This window comes from Chiloscyllium punctatum, chromosome 19, assembly GCF_047496795.1.
Source record: "Chiloscyllium punctatum isolate Juve2018m chromosome 19, sChiPun1.3, whole genome shotgun sequence".
In the NCBI taxonomy this organism is placed as follows: domain Eukaryota; kingdom Metazoa; phylum Chordata; class Chondrichthyes; order Orectolobiformes; family Hemiscylliidae; genus Chiloscyllium; species Chiloscyllium punctatum.
Window position 1 is genome coordinate 93,538,360 of NC_092757.1, and position 17,026 is coordinate 93,555,385.

The window sequence follows — 17,026 nt, forward strand, 5'->3', positions numbered from 1 at the left end:
ATACGGGAGGGACACGGGGGGGGGATACGGGAGGGACACGGGAGGGGGTTACGGGAGGGACACGGGGGGGGGGGATACGGGAGGGACACGGGGGGGGGGATACGGGAGGGACACAGCGGGGGGGATACGGGAGGGACACGGGGGGGGGATACGGGAGGGACACAGCGGGGGGGATACGGGAGGGACACGGTGGGGGGGATACGGGAGGGACACGGGGGGGGGGGGATACGGGAGGGACACGAGGGGGGAGGGATACGGGAGGGACACGGGGGGGGGGATACGGGAGGGACACGGGGGGGGGGATACGGGAGGGACACGGGGGGGGTTACGGAGGGACACGGGGGGGGGGATACGGGAGGGACACGGGGGGGGGATACGGGAGGGACACGGGGGGGGAGGGATACGGGAGGGACACGAGGGGGGAGGGATACGGGAGGGACACGGGGGGGGGGGATACGGGAGGGACACGGGGGGGGAGGGATACGGGAGGGACACGGGGGGGGGGGGGATACGGGAGGGAGGGACATGGGAGGGAGGGACACGGGAGGGAGGGACACGGGAGGGACACGGGAGGGAGGGACATGGGAGGGAGTGACACGGGAGGGAGGAACACGGGAGGGAGTGACACGGGAGGGAGGGACATGGGAGGGAGTGACACGGGAGGGAGGAACACGGGAGGGTGTGACACGGGAGGGAGTGACACGGGAGGGAGGGACATGGGAGGGAGTGACACGGGAGGGAGGAACACGGGAGGGAGTGACACGGGAGGGAGGGACATGGGAGGGAGGAACATGGGAGGGGGGAACACGGGAGGGAGGATCACGGGAGGGAGTGACACGGGAGGGAGGAACACGGGAGGGAGTGACACGGGAGGGAGGGACATGGGAGGGAGGAACATGGGAGGGAGGGACATGGGAGGGAGGAACATGGGAGGGGGGAACACGGGAGGGGGGAGTGTTGGCAGGAGACTGTACCATCTCCAAGATTTGCTTCAATTTAGAATTTCTTGTGGGAGCATTTCCTGGAAGGGATAAGGCCAAGGGAAGGTGTTTGAGCAGGGGGTGGGTATTGACAATGTCGGAATAGTTGAGGAATCCCAAAGCTGAATATTGGGACACACAGTCCAGCCTGTTCAGTTAGCACCCCCTCTCGGTTCACTGATACACGTTGGCACTGGATCAATAATAACTCGAGACAATTCTAAATCACCCAACACCAGGTTATAGTCCAACAGGTTTAATTGGAAGCACACTAGCTTTGGAGCAACGCTCACAACCACCTGATGAAGGAGCATCGCTCCGAAAGCTAGTGTTCTTCCAATTAAACCTGTTGGACTATAACCTGGTGTTGGGTGATTTTTACCTTTGTACACCCCAGTCCAACACCGGCATCTCTGAATCACAACTTTAGAATTCCTATCTTTGATTCCCAAGACCAATGTAGCCTCACCGCCCCCTTACTATCTCGATCACCTCCTCCAGCCCCAACACCCCCTCCCTATCTCTGTAACCCCCTCCAGCCCCAACACCCCCTCCCTATCTCTGTAACCCCCTCCAGCCCCTACACCCCTCCCTATCTCAGTGTAACCTCCTCCAGCCCCAACACCCCCTTCCTATCTCTGTAACCCCTCCAGCCCCTACACCCCTCCCTATCTCAGTGTAACCCCCTCCAGCCCCAACACCCCCTCCCTATCTCTGTAACCCCCTCCAGCCCCTACACCCCCTCCCTATCTCTATAACCCCCTCCAGCCCCTACACCCCCTCCCTATCTCTGTAACCTCCTCCAGCCCCTACACCCCCTCCCTATCTCTGTAACCCTCTCCAGCCCCTACACCCCCTCCCTATCTCTATAACCCCCTCCAGCCCTTACACCCCCTCCCTATCACTGTAACCTCCTCCAGCCCCTACACCCCCTCCCTATCTCTGTAACCCTCTCCAGCCCCTACACCCCCTCCCTATCTCTATAACCCCCTCCAGCCCTTACACCCCCTCCCTATCACTGTAACCTCCTCCAGCCCCTACACCCCCTCCCTATCTCTGTAACCCTCTCCAGCCCCTACACCCCCTCCCTATCTCTATAACCCCCTCCAGCCCTTACACCCCCTCCCTATCTCTATAACCCCCTCCAGCCCCTACACCCCCTCCCTATCACTGTAACCTCCTCCAGCCCCTACACCCCCTCCCTATCTCTATAACCCCTCCAGCCCTTACACCCCCTCCCTATCTCTGTAACCCTCTCCAGCCCCTACACCCCCTCCCTATCTCTATAACCCCCTCCAGCCCTTACACCCCTCCCTATCTCTATTACCTCCTCCAGCCCCTACACCCCCTCCCTATCTCTGTAACCCCCTCCAGCCCCTACACCCCTCCCTATCTCTGTAACCTCCTCCAGCCCCTACACCCCCTCCCTATCTCTGTAACCCTCTCCAGCCCCTACACCCCCTCCCTATCTCTATAACCCCCTCCAGCCCTTACACCCCCTCCCTATCTCTATAACCCCCTCCAGCCCCTACACCCCCTCCCTATCACTGTAACCTCCTCCAGCCCCTACACCCCCTCCCTATCTCTATAACCCCCTCCAGCCCTTACACCCCCTCCCTATCTCTGTAACCCTCTCCAGCCCCTACACCCCCTCCCTATCTCTGTAACCCCCTCCAGCCCCAACACCCCCTCCCTATCTCTGTAACCCCCTCCAGCCCCTACACCCCTCCCTATCTCAGTGTAACCTCCTCCAGCCCCAACACCCCCTTCCTATCTCTGTAACCCCCTCCAGCCCCTACACCCCTCCCTATCTCAGTGTAACCCCCTCCAGCCCCAACACCCCCCTCCCTATCTCTGTAACCTCCTCCAGCCCCTACACCCCCTCCCTATCTCTGTAACCCTCTCCAGCCCCTACACCCCCTCCCTATCTCTATAACCCCCTCCAGCCCTTACACCCCCTCCCTATCTCTGTAACCCTCTCCAGCCCCTACACCCCCTCCCTATCTCTGTAACCCTCTCCAGCCCCTACACCCCCTCCCTATCTCTATAACCCCCTCCAGCCCTTACACCCCCTCCCTATCACTGTAACCTCCTCCAGCCCCTACACCCCCTCCCTATCTCTGTAACCCTCTCCAGCCCCTACACCCCCTCCCTATCTCTATAACCCCCTCCAGCCCTTACACCCCCTCCCTATCTCTATTACCTCCTCCAGCCCCTACACCCCTCCCTATCTCTGTAACCCCCTCCAGCCCCTACCCACCCTCCATATTCTCTTGGAGGGCTCTCTCAGAAAGCTAGCACAGACCTGAGGGGAGGAATGGCCTTGCCCTGACACAGTGATTGGGTGGGTAGGGGGGGGGAAGAGGATTATGTTTATGTCAAACCTTTGCACCCACTGGAGGGATATTGGAGAGCCCGACCAGGAGAATAGCAATAGGAACTATCTTCCTGATCCAAGCTCCTGAAGCTGGGAATACTGATGTGTTCGATGTTGTCAAACTGGCTCATACTTGTTTTAAACAAACCTACAACAGTGTGATGTGAGACAGCTGTTTGCTGGAGGCAATGGGAGGGAGTGGGGTGGTGGGCAGTGGGAGGGGAGCAGAGGGGTGAGGAAGGGGAATGGGAGGTGGGTGAGGAGGGGAGGGCTTGGGGAGGGGGTGTGGGGGCTGTTCAGGAGCTGGGAGAGCAAGCTGATGGGTGAATGATCAGGGGGAAAGCTGCCAGAGGAACTGGTGACATCAGCTGCTCAGAATGTTCCGGCAGCTCTGCGGGGGAGGGTGAGACCCAGCAGCCAAGGGGCTGATAGACACAGATCACATTGATGGTGCAGAAAAACAGACTGGCTTCAAGATTCACCCTCTACTCCGTGAGACCCTCAAACTGCCATCTCCCCCTCGGAGTCTGTCGGCCTTTGTGATTCTCTCCGTTCCCTCACACATTCTGCCTTGGTATCTTTCCCTTCGGTCGATAGTTACCCACCTACCTTGACCATTGAACCCAGTATCTCTGCCCTCACAATCTGTTTGGACTGATCCCACTTTGGGAAAATGGGTTAGTTCTCTCGTTTGGTTAACTCTCGTCTTGAGGAAACTTCTAGGCAAAAAATATTCAGGATAGAATTAGCAATCATCTGACAGTGTGGCGCTCCCTCAGCGCTGACCCTCCGACAGTGCCCACTCCCTCAGCACTGACCCTCTGACAGTGCGGCACTCCCTCAGCACTGACCTTCCGACAGTGCGGCACTCCCTCAGCACTGACTCTCTGACAGTGCCCACTCCCTCAGCACTGACCCTCCGACAGTGCCCACTCCCTCAGCACTGACCTCCGACAGTGCGGCACTCCCTCAGCACTGACCCTCCGACAGTGCCCACTCCCTCAGCACTGACCCTCCGACAGTGCCCACTCCCTCAGCACTGACCCTCCGACACTGCGACACTCACTCAGCACTGACCCTCTGACAGTGCCCACTCCCTCAATAACCCTGTGATTCCCACTGTGAATTGTTTGCTTGTATTTTCATAGGTGTCTTTTAGCCACAACGATGTGACTCTGAGGTTGGTGTAGGCCCAGCTGAAACCGAAAGGTTGATCGAATGGGTTCTGTGTTCCTGGTGTGTTCATTGCAGCATTAAGTCTTACACACAACAATGTCTCTATCTAACCCCGTGCTGTCCCTGTCCTGGGAGTGTTTGATGGGGACAGTGTAGAGAGAGCTTTACTCTGTATCTAACCCCGTGCTGTCCCTGTCCTGGGAGTATTTGATGGGGACAGTGTAGAGGGAGCTTTACTCTGTATCTAACCCTATGCTGTCCCTGTCCTGGGAGTGTTTGATGGGGGGACAGTGTAGAGGGAGCTTTACTCTGTATCTAACCCCATGCTGTCCCTGTCCTGGGAGTGTTAGATGGGGACAGTGTAGAGGGAGCTTTACTCTGTATCTAACCCCGTGCTGTCCCTGTCCTGGGAGTGTTTGATGGGGACAGTGTATCTGAAACAGATTTGTTGTCATTCCTGATGTTACGTGAGGACTATGACCTTTTCCAAGGGGATTCTCCCTGAGCTGACCTCTCTCTGGTTACAGCCCACTGCCCATTGACAGTCAGAGAGAGTTACCATTGTGGCAGTAAATCCCATTTGCTGAAGGTTTGAAAACTTCTGTGTTTGGGACAAGTTTTTTCTCCCGAGGCTTTATCTACCTTCTCCTCTCTCTCTCTCTCTCTCTCTGTCTCTGTCTCTGTCTCTCTCTGTCTCTCTCTCTCTCTCTGTCTCTCTCTCTCTCTCTGTCTCTCTCTGTCTCTCTCTCTCTCTCTCTCTCTCTCTCTCTCTCTGCCACATCTCTGTGTTTCAGTTCCTCGCTGACTGAGTTGAGTTAGTGAGTGGTTGTTGTGGATAAGTGTTATGTTTCTGAGCTGATCACCATCTGGAACTTTGTTTATCTCAGCTCAGTGACGTCAACACTCCCTGTTTAATTGACTGTTACTCGTTGCTCTCCAGTAAAAAGAAAGATGTGCATTTACATGGAGCCTGTCAAAATCTTAGCATGTCCCAAACCACTCGACAACCAGGTTTGGGACTGGGCAGCTGATTGAGTTTGAAAGTGACAGTTCCAAGCTGGGCCGGGCTCTCTATCCCACTCAGTTCGCAAATTGCGTCACATCACCAACAGCCCTCACACACCCCACGTTACCAACTGTCCCCGAAACACACCGCGATTGCCTGAAAAGTGCATTGGAATCACTGCTTCACCTCTGCTGACGCTGAGAGACACTATTCTCACACAGTCCGACACGATCTAACACAGTCCGACACGATCTAACACAGTCCCACACTGTCTGACACAGCCCCACACTGACCTACACAGTCCCACACTGTCTACACAGTCCCACACTGACCTACACAGTCCCACACTGTCTACACAGTCCCACACTATCTTACACAGTCCCACACTATCTTACACAGTCCGACACGATCTAACACAGCCCCACACTATCTTACACAGTCCGACACGATCTAACACAGCCCCACACTATCTTACACTGTCCCACACTGTCTTACACAGTCCCACACTGTCCTACACAGCCCCACACTGTCTAACACAGCCCCACACTGCCTTACACAGTCCCACACTGTCTTACACAGCCCCACATGGTCCAACACAGCCCCTCACTGTCCGACACAGTCCCACACTGTCTAACACAGCCCCACACTGCCTTACACAGTCCCACACTGTCTAACACAGCCCCACACTGTCTTACACAGTCCCACACTGTCTTACACAGCCCCACATGGTCCAACACAGCCCCTCACTGTCCGACACAGTCCCACACTGTCTTACACAGTCCCACACTATCTTACAAAGCCCCACACTGTCCTACACAGTCCCACACTGTCTTACAAAGCCCCACACTGTCCTACACAGTCCCACACTGTCCTACACAGCCCCACACTGATCTTATACAGGCCCACACTGTCCTACACAGTCCCAGACTGTCCTACACAGCCCCACACTGTCCTACACAGCCCCACACTGTCTTACATAGTCACACACCGTCTTACACAGTCCCACACTGTCCTACTCAACCCCACACTGTCCTACACAGCCCCACACTGTCCTACACAGCCCCACACTGTCCTACGCAGCCCCACACTGTCCTACACAGCCCCACAGTCTTACGCAGTCCCACACTGTCCTAAACAGTCCCACACTGTCCTACACAGCCCCACACTGTCTTACACAGTCACACACTGTCTTACACCATCCCACACTGTCCTACACAGCCCCATACCATGTTTCACAGCCCCAACACTGTCGTACACAGCCCCACACTGTCCTACACAGTCCCCACACTGTCCTACACAGTCACACACTGTCCTACACAGTCCCACACTGTCTTACACAGCTCCACACTGTCTTACACAGTCCCACACTGTCCTACGCAGCCCCACACTGTCCTACACAGCCCCACACTGTCTTACACAGTCACACACTGTCTTACACCATCCCACACTGTCCTACACAGCCCCACACTGTCTTACACAGTCACACACTGTCTTACACCATCACACACTGTCCTACACAGCCCCATACCATGTTTCACAGCCCCACACTGTCCTACACAGCCCCACACTGTCCCCACAGAGTCTCACACTGTCCTACACAGTCACACACTGTCCTACACAGTCCCACACTGTCTTACACAGCCCCACACTGTCTTACACAGCCCCACACTGTCCTACACAGTCCAACTATGTCTTACACAGTCCACCACTGTCCTACACAGTCCCACACTATCCTACACAGTCCCACACTGTCCTACTCAGTCCCACACTGTCTTACACAGTCCCACACTGTCTTACACAGCCCCACACTGTCCTACACAGTCCAACTCTGTCTTACGCAGCCCCACACTGTCCTACACAGTCCCACACTGTCCTGCACAGTCCCACACTGTCTCACACACTCCCACACTGTCTTACACACACCCACACACTCCCGCACTGTCTTACGCAGTCACACACACTCCCACACTGTCTTACACAGTCCCACACTGTCTTACACTGTCCCACACACTCCCACACTGCCTTACACACGCCCACACACTCCCGCACTGTCTTACGCAGTCACACACACTCCTACACTGTCTTACACAGTCCCACACTGTCTTACACAGTCCCACACAGTCCCACACTGTCTTACACAGTCCTACAACGTCCCACACACTCCCACACTGTCTTACACAGTCCCACACACTCCTACACTGTCTTACACAGTCCCACACAGTCCCACACTGTCTTACACAGTCCCACACAGTCCCACACTGTCTTACACAGTCCCACACTGTCTTACACAGTCCCACACACTCCCACACTGTCTTACGCAGTCACACACACAGTCCCACACTGTCTTACACAGCCCTACACCATCCCACACACTCCCACACTGTCTTACATAGTCCCACACAGTCCCACACTGTCTTACACAGTCCCACACACTCCCACACTGTCTTACACAGTCACACACACAGTCCCACACTGTCTTACACAGCCCTACACCGTCCCACACACTCCCACACTGTCTTACACACTCCCACACTGTCTTACACAGTCCCACACTGTCTTACACAGCCCTACACCGTCCCACACACTCCCACATAATCCTACAAGTGAATTGCCAATCTCCAGCCTTTTTCCCATGTGTACCCAGGGTCCCCCCTGAGTGTCCTGGCTGAGCCTGCCTCACTCACCTTTCCCGGCACTGTGTCCCACAGCCTGACTAATTGCTGTGTGAAATGTTTTTTCTCACATTTTGGTTGCTCCTTTTACACACCATTTCAAATCTTGTTCTTGTTCCTTTCATGGGTGGCAACAGTTTTTTCTGACCTCCTCTGTCTCGTCCTGCTCAGGATTTTGAAACCTTCCTGTCAGATCTGCCCTCAGTCACCTCCTCCATGTTTTTATACTCTACGTCCTTATTAATAAAGCTGAGGACATGATATGTTTTGTGAACTGCTCTTTCTACCTGCACAGCCACCTTTTAATGATCAGTGCAATGTACCTCAAGGTCCCTTTGCTCCTGCACCCCCTTTAGAATTGTACCTGGTATTATATATTGTGTTCCTTTGTTCCCCAGATGTTAGCATAAGCAGCTTTGAGAGAGCAGCTGATGGGTTGAGAGAGCTGGACACATGAGAATATGGTAACATTGCTGTCACAGAGAGATGGAAAGGGAGGGGCAGGACTGGGAGCTCAATATTTCAGGGTGCAGAGCTTTCAGATGAGTCAGGGAAGAGAGTAGAAGGAGGGGGGGGGGGAATTGCAATCTTGATCCAGAAGTCAATTACTGCAGGAAGGGGCAATGTTATCTTGAGAGGTTCTTCACTTGAGGTCGTATGGGTAGAACCTAAATTCAGAAAAGTAATGCACTGTAGATCCACCCCAAACAAACAGTTAGGGAGAAACAAAAAGACAGACATGAGGGCAAATTCTAGAGAGCTGTAAAATGGATGAGGTATTAACAGTCAGGGATTTCAACTTGCCCAACATTCACTGGGTAAGGGCAAAGAGGGGCCAGAAATAAAGGTTGAGGGATGGAAGGAAAGCTGATTGTAATGAGATCAGACAAGATCTGACTAAAGCAGCATACTTCCAGGAAGATCCACATCAGAGTAACGGAGGTCAATCAAAACGGTAATAGGGAGAGTGCAGGGGCAACACAGAGTCACAGAAACAGACCCTTCAGTCCAACCCGTCCATGCCGACCAGATATCCCAACCCAATCTAGTCCCACCTGCCAGCACCCTGCCCATATCCCTCCAAACCCTTCCTATTCATATACCCATCCAGACGCCTCTTAAATGTTGTAATTGTACCAGCCTCCACCACATCCTCTGGCAGCTCATTCCATACACGTACCACCCTCTGTGTGAAAAAGTTACCCCTTAGATCTCTTTTATATCTTTCCCCTCTCACCCTAAACCTATGCCCTCTAGTTCTGCACTCCCCGACCCCAGGGAAAAGACTTTGTCTATTTACCCTATCCATGCCCCTCATGATTTTGTAAACCTCTATAAGGTCACCCCTCAGCCTCCAACGCTCCAGGGAAAACAGTCCCAGCCTGTTCAGCCTCTCCCTATAGCTCAAATTCTCCAACCCTGGCAACATCCTTGTAAATTTTTTCTGAACCCTTTCAAGTTTCACAACATCTTTCCGATAGGAAGGAGACCAGAATTGCCCACAATATTCCAACAGTGGCCTAACCAATGTCCTGTACAGCCGCAACATGACCTCCCAACTCCTGTACTCAATACTCTGACCAATAAAGGAAAGCATACCAAACGCCTTCTTCACTATCCTATCTACCTGCGACTCCACTTTCAAGGAGCTATGAACCTGCACTCCAAGGTCTCTTTGTTCAGCAACACTCCCTAGGACCTTACCATTAAGTGTAGAAGTCCTGCTCTGATTTGCTTTCCCAAAATGCAGCACCTCGCATTTATCTGAATTAAACTCCATCTGCCATTTCTCAGCCCATTGGCCCATCTGGTCCAGATCCTGTTGTAATCTGAGGTAACCCTCTTCACTGTCCACTACACCTCCAGTTTTGGGGTCATCTGCAAACTTACTAACTATACCTCTTATGCTCACATCCAAATCATTTATGTAAATGACAAAAAGTAGAGGGGCCCAGCACTGATCCTTGTGGCACTCCAACATGTCCAAAGGGGTGATGTGGTGATGTCCAATTCTGGCACCAACAAGTTCAGAGAATCCTGAGGTGAAGGCATGTGCAGAATTGGACTGAGGGGAAAAGGGGAACTTTCGGGAGATACGAAGGGCTCAGAACATCAGAAGAGTGTTTTCCCTGGAGTGTGGGAGGTTGAGGGGTGACCTTATGGAAGTTCATAAAATCATGAGAGGTTGAGATGGATTAATGGCGGGTGTCTTTTCCCTAGGGTGGGGGGATTTCAAGATGACGGGGCACTTTCTTAAGGTGAGAGGAGAGAGATTTTAAAAAGACACGGGGGGGACAAATCTTTTACACAGAGGGCAGTTCGTGTGTGGAATAAACGTCCTGAGGAAGTGACGGATAGGGGGACAGTTTCAATGTTTAAAAGGCATTTGGATAAGGACGTGAATGGGAAAGGTTGGGAGGGATATGGGCCTGGAGCAGGCAGATGGGGCTAGTTTAGTTTGGGATGATGTTTGACATGGACTGACTGGACCGAAGGGTATGTTTCTGTGCTCTATGATAGGGATAGCATAGGGTTAGATAGAAAGTAAAGCTCCCTCTACACTGTCCCCCATCAAACACTCCCAGGGCAGGGACAGCACGGGGTTAGATACAGAGTAAAGCTCCCTCTACACTGTCCACATCCAACCCTCCCAGGGCAAGAACAGCACTGGGTTAGATACAGAGTAAAGCTCCCTCTACACTGTCCCCCATCAAACACTCCCAGGGACAGGGACAGCATGGGGTTAGATACAGAGTAATGCTCCCTCTACACTGTCCACATCAAACACTCCCAGGACAGGGACAGCACGGGGTTAGATTAGATTAGATTAGATTAGTTACAGTGTGGAAACAGGCCCTTCGGCCCAACATGTCCACACCGACCCCCCGAAGCACAACCCATCCCCCTACATTTCCTAATTAGATTACAGAGTAGATACAGAGTAAGGCTCCTTCTACACTGTCCCCCATGAAACCCTCCCAGGGCAGGAACAGCCCTGGATAAGGATGTGAATGGGAAAGGTTTGGAGGGCTATGGGCCAGGAGCAGGCAAGTGGGGCTAGTTTAGTTTGGGATTGTGTTCGGCACAGACTGGTTGGACCGAAGGGTCTGTGTCCGTGCTGGATGACCCAATGAGTATGACTCTAAAACTCAAGTGGCATACGGCGGGGGGGGGGGGTAAGTAGAAAAGAAGTTAGGAAAGTGAAGAGGGAACATGAAATAGACATGGGTGGGTAAAATAAACGAAAATCCAAAAGTATTTTATAACTGTATTAGGGTCAGCGAGGATAACCAGGGAAAGAGATTATAATCACAAACTTTAGGTAGTGTCAGAAGATGTCAGTGAGGTATTGAGGTGAGTTTTTTGCACCTGTATTCATGGTAGAGAAGGTGCTGTTGGTACAGCACTTGGGGAGGGGGGTTGTGACCAACTGAATACATTCACATTGATAGGGAGGAGGTTGCAGTTGTTTTAGTGAAGAGGTCTGTAGGCTGAGCTGAGACAGACCCAAGCCTGCTGTGGGAGGATAATGCAGAGACCCTGATACTCAGTTTCACATCCTCTCTGACCACAGGAGAGAGACCCAGATGACTGGGGGACAGCGAATGTGGTGCCATTTTTCAGGAAGGGTGGTAGCGAACCAAGTCAGTCTAACCTCAGTCATAGGGAAACTACTGGAAACATTCTGAGGGTCAGGATAGTCACTGTGGCTTTGAAGGGGAAGATCATGTCGAACAAACCTGGTTGAAGTTCTCGAAGAGGTAACGAGATGTGGAGCTGAGGGTAATGAAATGGACATAGTCTACATGAACTTTAGTCAAACATGGAAGACTGGTTCTGAAGCGAAGAGCCTGTGGGATCCAGGGCAGTTTGGCAAATTGGATCCAAAGTTGGTTTTGTGGCAGGAAGAAAGTGAGGACTGCAGATGCTGGAGATCAGAGCTGAAAATGTGTTGCTGGAAAAGCGCAGCAGGTCAGGCAGTATCCAAGGAGCAGGAGAATCGATGTCTCGGGCATAAGCCCTTCTCAATTCTCCTGTTCCTTGGATGCTGCCTGACCTGTGCTTTTCCAGCAACACATTTTCAGCAGAGGATGCAGGTCTGAGAGAGTTCCTGTGACAGGACGCTGTGTGCAGTGGCACGCTGCAGGGTTTAGTGCTGGTTCCCTTTCTGTTTATCGTGTACATTAATGATGGAGACTGATTGTAGGGGGGAATGATCAGTACGTTCACAGGGAACAGGAACATTAGCGGCAGTGTGCTAAATAGTGAGGAGGAAAGCCTGAGCCTACAGGAGCAGAAAGGCTGGACGGTCAGGTGACAACAGTGACAAATGGGATTGGACCCTGAAAAGTGAGAGATGATGCATTTTGGGAGATGAACAAGGTCAAGGAATAGACTGAGTGATCGGAGCTGAGGAAGTGGAGGATCAGAAGGTCCTTTGCATGGCCTTAGATCCTTGAAGGCAGCAGGACTGGGAAATAAAGTGGTGAAGGAAGAGTATGGGATCATAGCCTTCATTAGCCGAGGGATTGAATACAGGAGCAAGGAGGTTCTGATGGAGCTGTATAAGGCATTAGTTAGGCCCCAACTGGAGAACTGTGTGCAGTTCAGGTCGTCACACAAGAGGAAGGATGTGAGTGCATTAGAGAAGGTGCAGAGGAGATTCCCCAGGGTATTATTACCTGGGCTGGAATGATTCGGTGATGAAGGGAGACTGGATAGGCTGCAGTTCTTTTCCTTAGAGTAGAGAAGGCTGAGGGGGGGGATCTGAGGCAGATAAAGTTTAGAGGGGGGTGGAGACCGAGTCAATGGGGAAACCCTCTCCCCTTAGGCAAGGGGACAATAACCAGGGGGCACAGTATGAAGGAAGGAGCCGGAGGGTTAGCAGGGGTTTGAGGATGTTTTCTTTCCCCACCCAGAGGGTATCTAGAAGTCACTGCCTAAAAGGGTGCTAGAGACAGGATACATCAAGCCATTGCAGATGAATGCTTCAAATACCACAGTGTCCAAGGCTATAGGCCAAGTGTTGGAGACGGGGATTAGAATAACGGGATGGTGAATACACAGTGAGAAAATGATGGACCAAAGGATCTCATTCAGTAAAACACTGTGACACTCTGATACTGATCCTTTACCCCAGTGAGGGTCAGTGTGTGTGGGACTGTACCCCAGGGAGGGTCAGTGTGTGTGGGTCTGTACCCCAGTGAGGGTCAGTGTGTGTGGGACTGTACCCCAGTGAGGGTCAGTATGTGTGGGACTGTACCCCAGTGAGGGTCAGTATGTGTGGGACTGTACCCCAGTGAGTGTCAGTGTGTGGGGGACTGTACCCCAGGGAGGGTCAGTATGTGTGGGACTGTACCCCAGTGAGTGTCAGTGTGTGGGGGACTGTACCCCAGTGAGGGTCAGTGTGTGAGGGACTGTACCCCAGTGAGGGTCAGTGTGTGTGGGACTGTACCCCAGTGAGGGTCAGTGTGTGTGTGTACCCCAGTGAGAGTCAGTGTGTGTGTGTGTGTGTATCCCAGTGAGGGTGAGTGTGTGTGTGGGACTGTACCCCAGTGAGGGTCAGTGTGTGTGTGTACCCCAGTGAGAGTCAGTGTGTGTGTGTGTGTGTGTGTGCGCGCGCGCGCGCGCGCGTGTACCTCAGTGAGGGTCAGTTTGTGTGTGTGTGTGTGTATCCCAGTGAGGGTGAGTGTGTGTGTATGGGACTGTACCCCAGTGAGGGTCAGTGTGTGTGGGGGACTGTACCCCAGTGAGGGTCAGTGGGTGTGGGATTGTACCCCAGTGTGGATCAGAGTGTGTGTGGGACTGTACCCCAGTGAGGATCAGTGTGTGTGTGTGGGACTGTACCCCAGTGAGGGTCAGTGTGTGGGGGGGACTGTACCCCAGTGAGGGTCAGTGTGTGTGTGGGACTGTACCCCAGTGAGGGTCAGTGTGTGTGTGGGACTGTACCCCAGTGAGGGTCAGTGTGTGTGTGGGACTGTACCCCAGTGAGGGTCAGTGTGTGGGGGACTGTACCCCAGTGAGGGTCAGTGTGTGTGGGACTGTACCCCAGTGAGGGTCAGTGTGTGTGGGATTGTACCCCAGTGAGGGTCAGTGTTTGTGTGTGTACCCCAGTGATAGTCAGTGTGTGTGTGTGTGTGTGTGTGTGTGTACCCCAGTGAGGGTCAGTTTGTGTGAGTGTGTGTACCCCAGTGAGGGTCAGTGTGTGTGTGGGACTGTACCCCAGTGAGGGTCAGTGTGTGTGTGGGACTGTATCCCAGTGAGGGTCTCTGTGTGTGTGGGACTGTACCCCAGTGAGGATCAGTGTGTGTGGGACAGTATCCCAGTGAGGATCAGTGTGTGTGTGGGACTGTACCCCAGTGAGGGTCAATATGTGTGGGACTGTATCCCAGTGAGGGTCAGTGTGTGTGGGATTGTACCCCAGTGAGGATCAGTGTGTGTGGGACTGTATCCCAGTGAGGATCAGTGTGTGTGTGGGACTGTACCCCAGTGAGGGTCAGTATGTGTGGGACTGTATCCCAGTGAGGAACAGTGTGTGTGGGACTGTATCCCAGTGAGGGTCAGTGTGTGTGTGGGACTGTACCCCAGTGAGGGTCAGTGTGTGTGTGGGACTGTACCCCAGTGAGAGTCACTGTGTGTGGGACTGTACCCCAGTGAGGATCAGTGTGTGTGGGACTGTACCCCAGTGAGGGTCAGTGTGTGTGTGGGACTGTACCCCAGTGAGGGTCAGTGTGGGTGTGAATGTACCCCAGTGAGGGTCAGTGTGTGTGTGGGACTGTACCCCTGTGAGGGTCAGTGTGTGTGGGACTGTACCCCAGTGAGGGTCAGTGTGTGTGTGGGACTGTACCCCAGTGAGGATCAGTGTGTGTGTGAATGTACCCCAGTGAGGGTCAGTGTGTGTGTGGGACTGTACCCCAGTGAGGGTCAGTGTGTGTGGGGGACTGTACCCCAGTGAGGGTCAGTGTGTGTGTTGGGGGGAGGGGGAGCTGGAAGGCAGGATTCCGAGGGGGATGCTGCAGTGGGAGTGTGTCCTGAGTTGATGTATCTGTGCCCATGACCAGCCCCTTGCTGTGTTACTTACATGGAGTCTTGTTGAGGGTCTGTGAGTTGCTGGATGTGGGCTTGTCTCTCCTGCTGCTGCTGTAGCTGGGAGCTGGGGAGTGTGTCCTGTCTCCGCTGCCCTCCAGGGGACAGTGCTGGCTGCTGTTAGGCGTTCCAGCTTCTGGGTCAGCTCCTGAACATGAGCCCTCAGCTCCTGGTTTTCTTGCTGCAGCTGTGTCAGTGTCTGTGAGAGTGGAGTCAGCAGCTTGAACATGTCCTCGATTCGTCCTTCCACATCCTTCTTCAGGGCACTGATATCCACATGAACGTCCCGAATGGCCTTCTGCAGACTGCCCTCAAAGTAACTCACAGCCTGACCCAGAGAGACTGGCTCGGAGTCCAGGAACTTCGGAGACTCCATGGAGCTGCGTACTCACCAGCTCACACAACCTGTCCCTGGGAAACTGGCAGCGTTATCACAGTGCCACTCAACTCCGGGCACAGCCCCCTGTCCCTCTGCCCAGCTCTCAGACTCTGCTCAACAACAGCCTCACATTCAAACACTGCACACTGATCCTGCCCCCCTCTCTCACACTCTGCCCCCTTGCTCTCTCCCTCCTGCTTTCTCTCACACACACACTCACCCTCTCTCTCTCTCCGACACACACTCACCTTCTCTCTCTCACAGAGACACACTCACCCTCTCTCTCTGTCTCTCTCTCACACACACACTCACCCTCTCTCTCTGTCTCTCTCTGTCTCTCTCTCACACACACACTCACCCTCTCTCTCTGTGTCTCTCTCTCTCTCTCGCACACACACTCACCCTCTCTGTCTCTCTCTCTCTCACACACACACACACTCACCCTCTCTCTCTGTCTCTCTCTCTCTCACACACACACACACTCACCCTCTCTCTCTGTCTCTCTCTCTCTCCCCCCACATCTGCTGCGATTCACTGACAGAGGCAGACGCTCCGGGACTAGGTGTTTCTCGGGAGCTGCTGTCTGTCAGAGAGGGAGGAGCAGAGGAGGGGGGGTGGGGGGGTGGGGGGTGACTGTCAGTGGATCAGTCCCGGGGGGAGGGGGTTCTCTGTGTAACCAGACACTGTCCCATCGCTTCCCGGAGCTGGTTCCTTATCAGCTGCAGGGGAGTAACTCTCCAGAGACACACACTGTCTCTCACACACACACACAGTAGCCTGGGACACAGCCAGTAACACGCACACACACACAGACTCTCACTGGGGTACGGGTGTATACACACACACACAAACACACACACTGCTGTCCCAGGCTGGGACACACTCAGTAACACACAGAGACTGCAGCCTGGGACACACTAACACACACACACACATACAGACTGCAGACTGTGACACAGCAAAACACACATACACACACACACACATAGACAGGAGTGTGGGACACAGTAACACACACACACACAGACTGCAGCCTGGGACACAGTAACACACACACACACACACAGACTGCAACCCTGGGACAGAATAACACACACGCACACACACATACACACACACACACGCACACACAGACACATAGACACGCACACACACAGAGATTGCAGCCTGGGACAGAGCAACATACACACTAACACATCCACAGACACACACACACACGCACAGAGACTGCAGCCTGGGACACAGTAACACACACACACACAAAGAGACTGCAGCCTGGGACACAGTAACACACACGCACACACACATACACACACAGACACAGACTGCAACCCTGGGACAGAGTAACAC

The 17,026-nt window shown here is 53.6% G+C and overlaps 1 protein-coding gene across 1 annotated transcript in view; it reads right to left on the reverse strand.

Moving 5' to 3' along the window:
- smtnl (smoothelin, like) overlaps positions 1-16,266 on the reverse strand; it is a 52,516-nt gene extending 36,250 nt beyond the window's left edge. Inside the window, 1 exon segment of the mRNA XM_072590096.1 lies at positions 15,293-16,266. Within this exon segment, the coding sequence (XP_072446197.1) occupies positions 15,293-15,673 (381 nt within the window). The 5' untranslated portion in view covers positions 15,674-16,266.
- Positions 16,267-17,026: the final 760 nt, after the last annotated feature.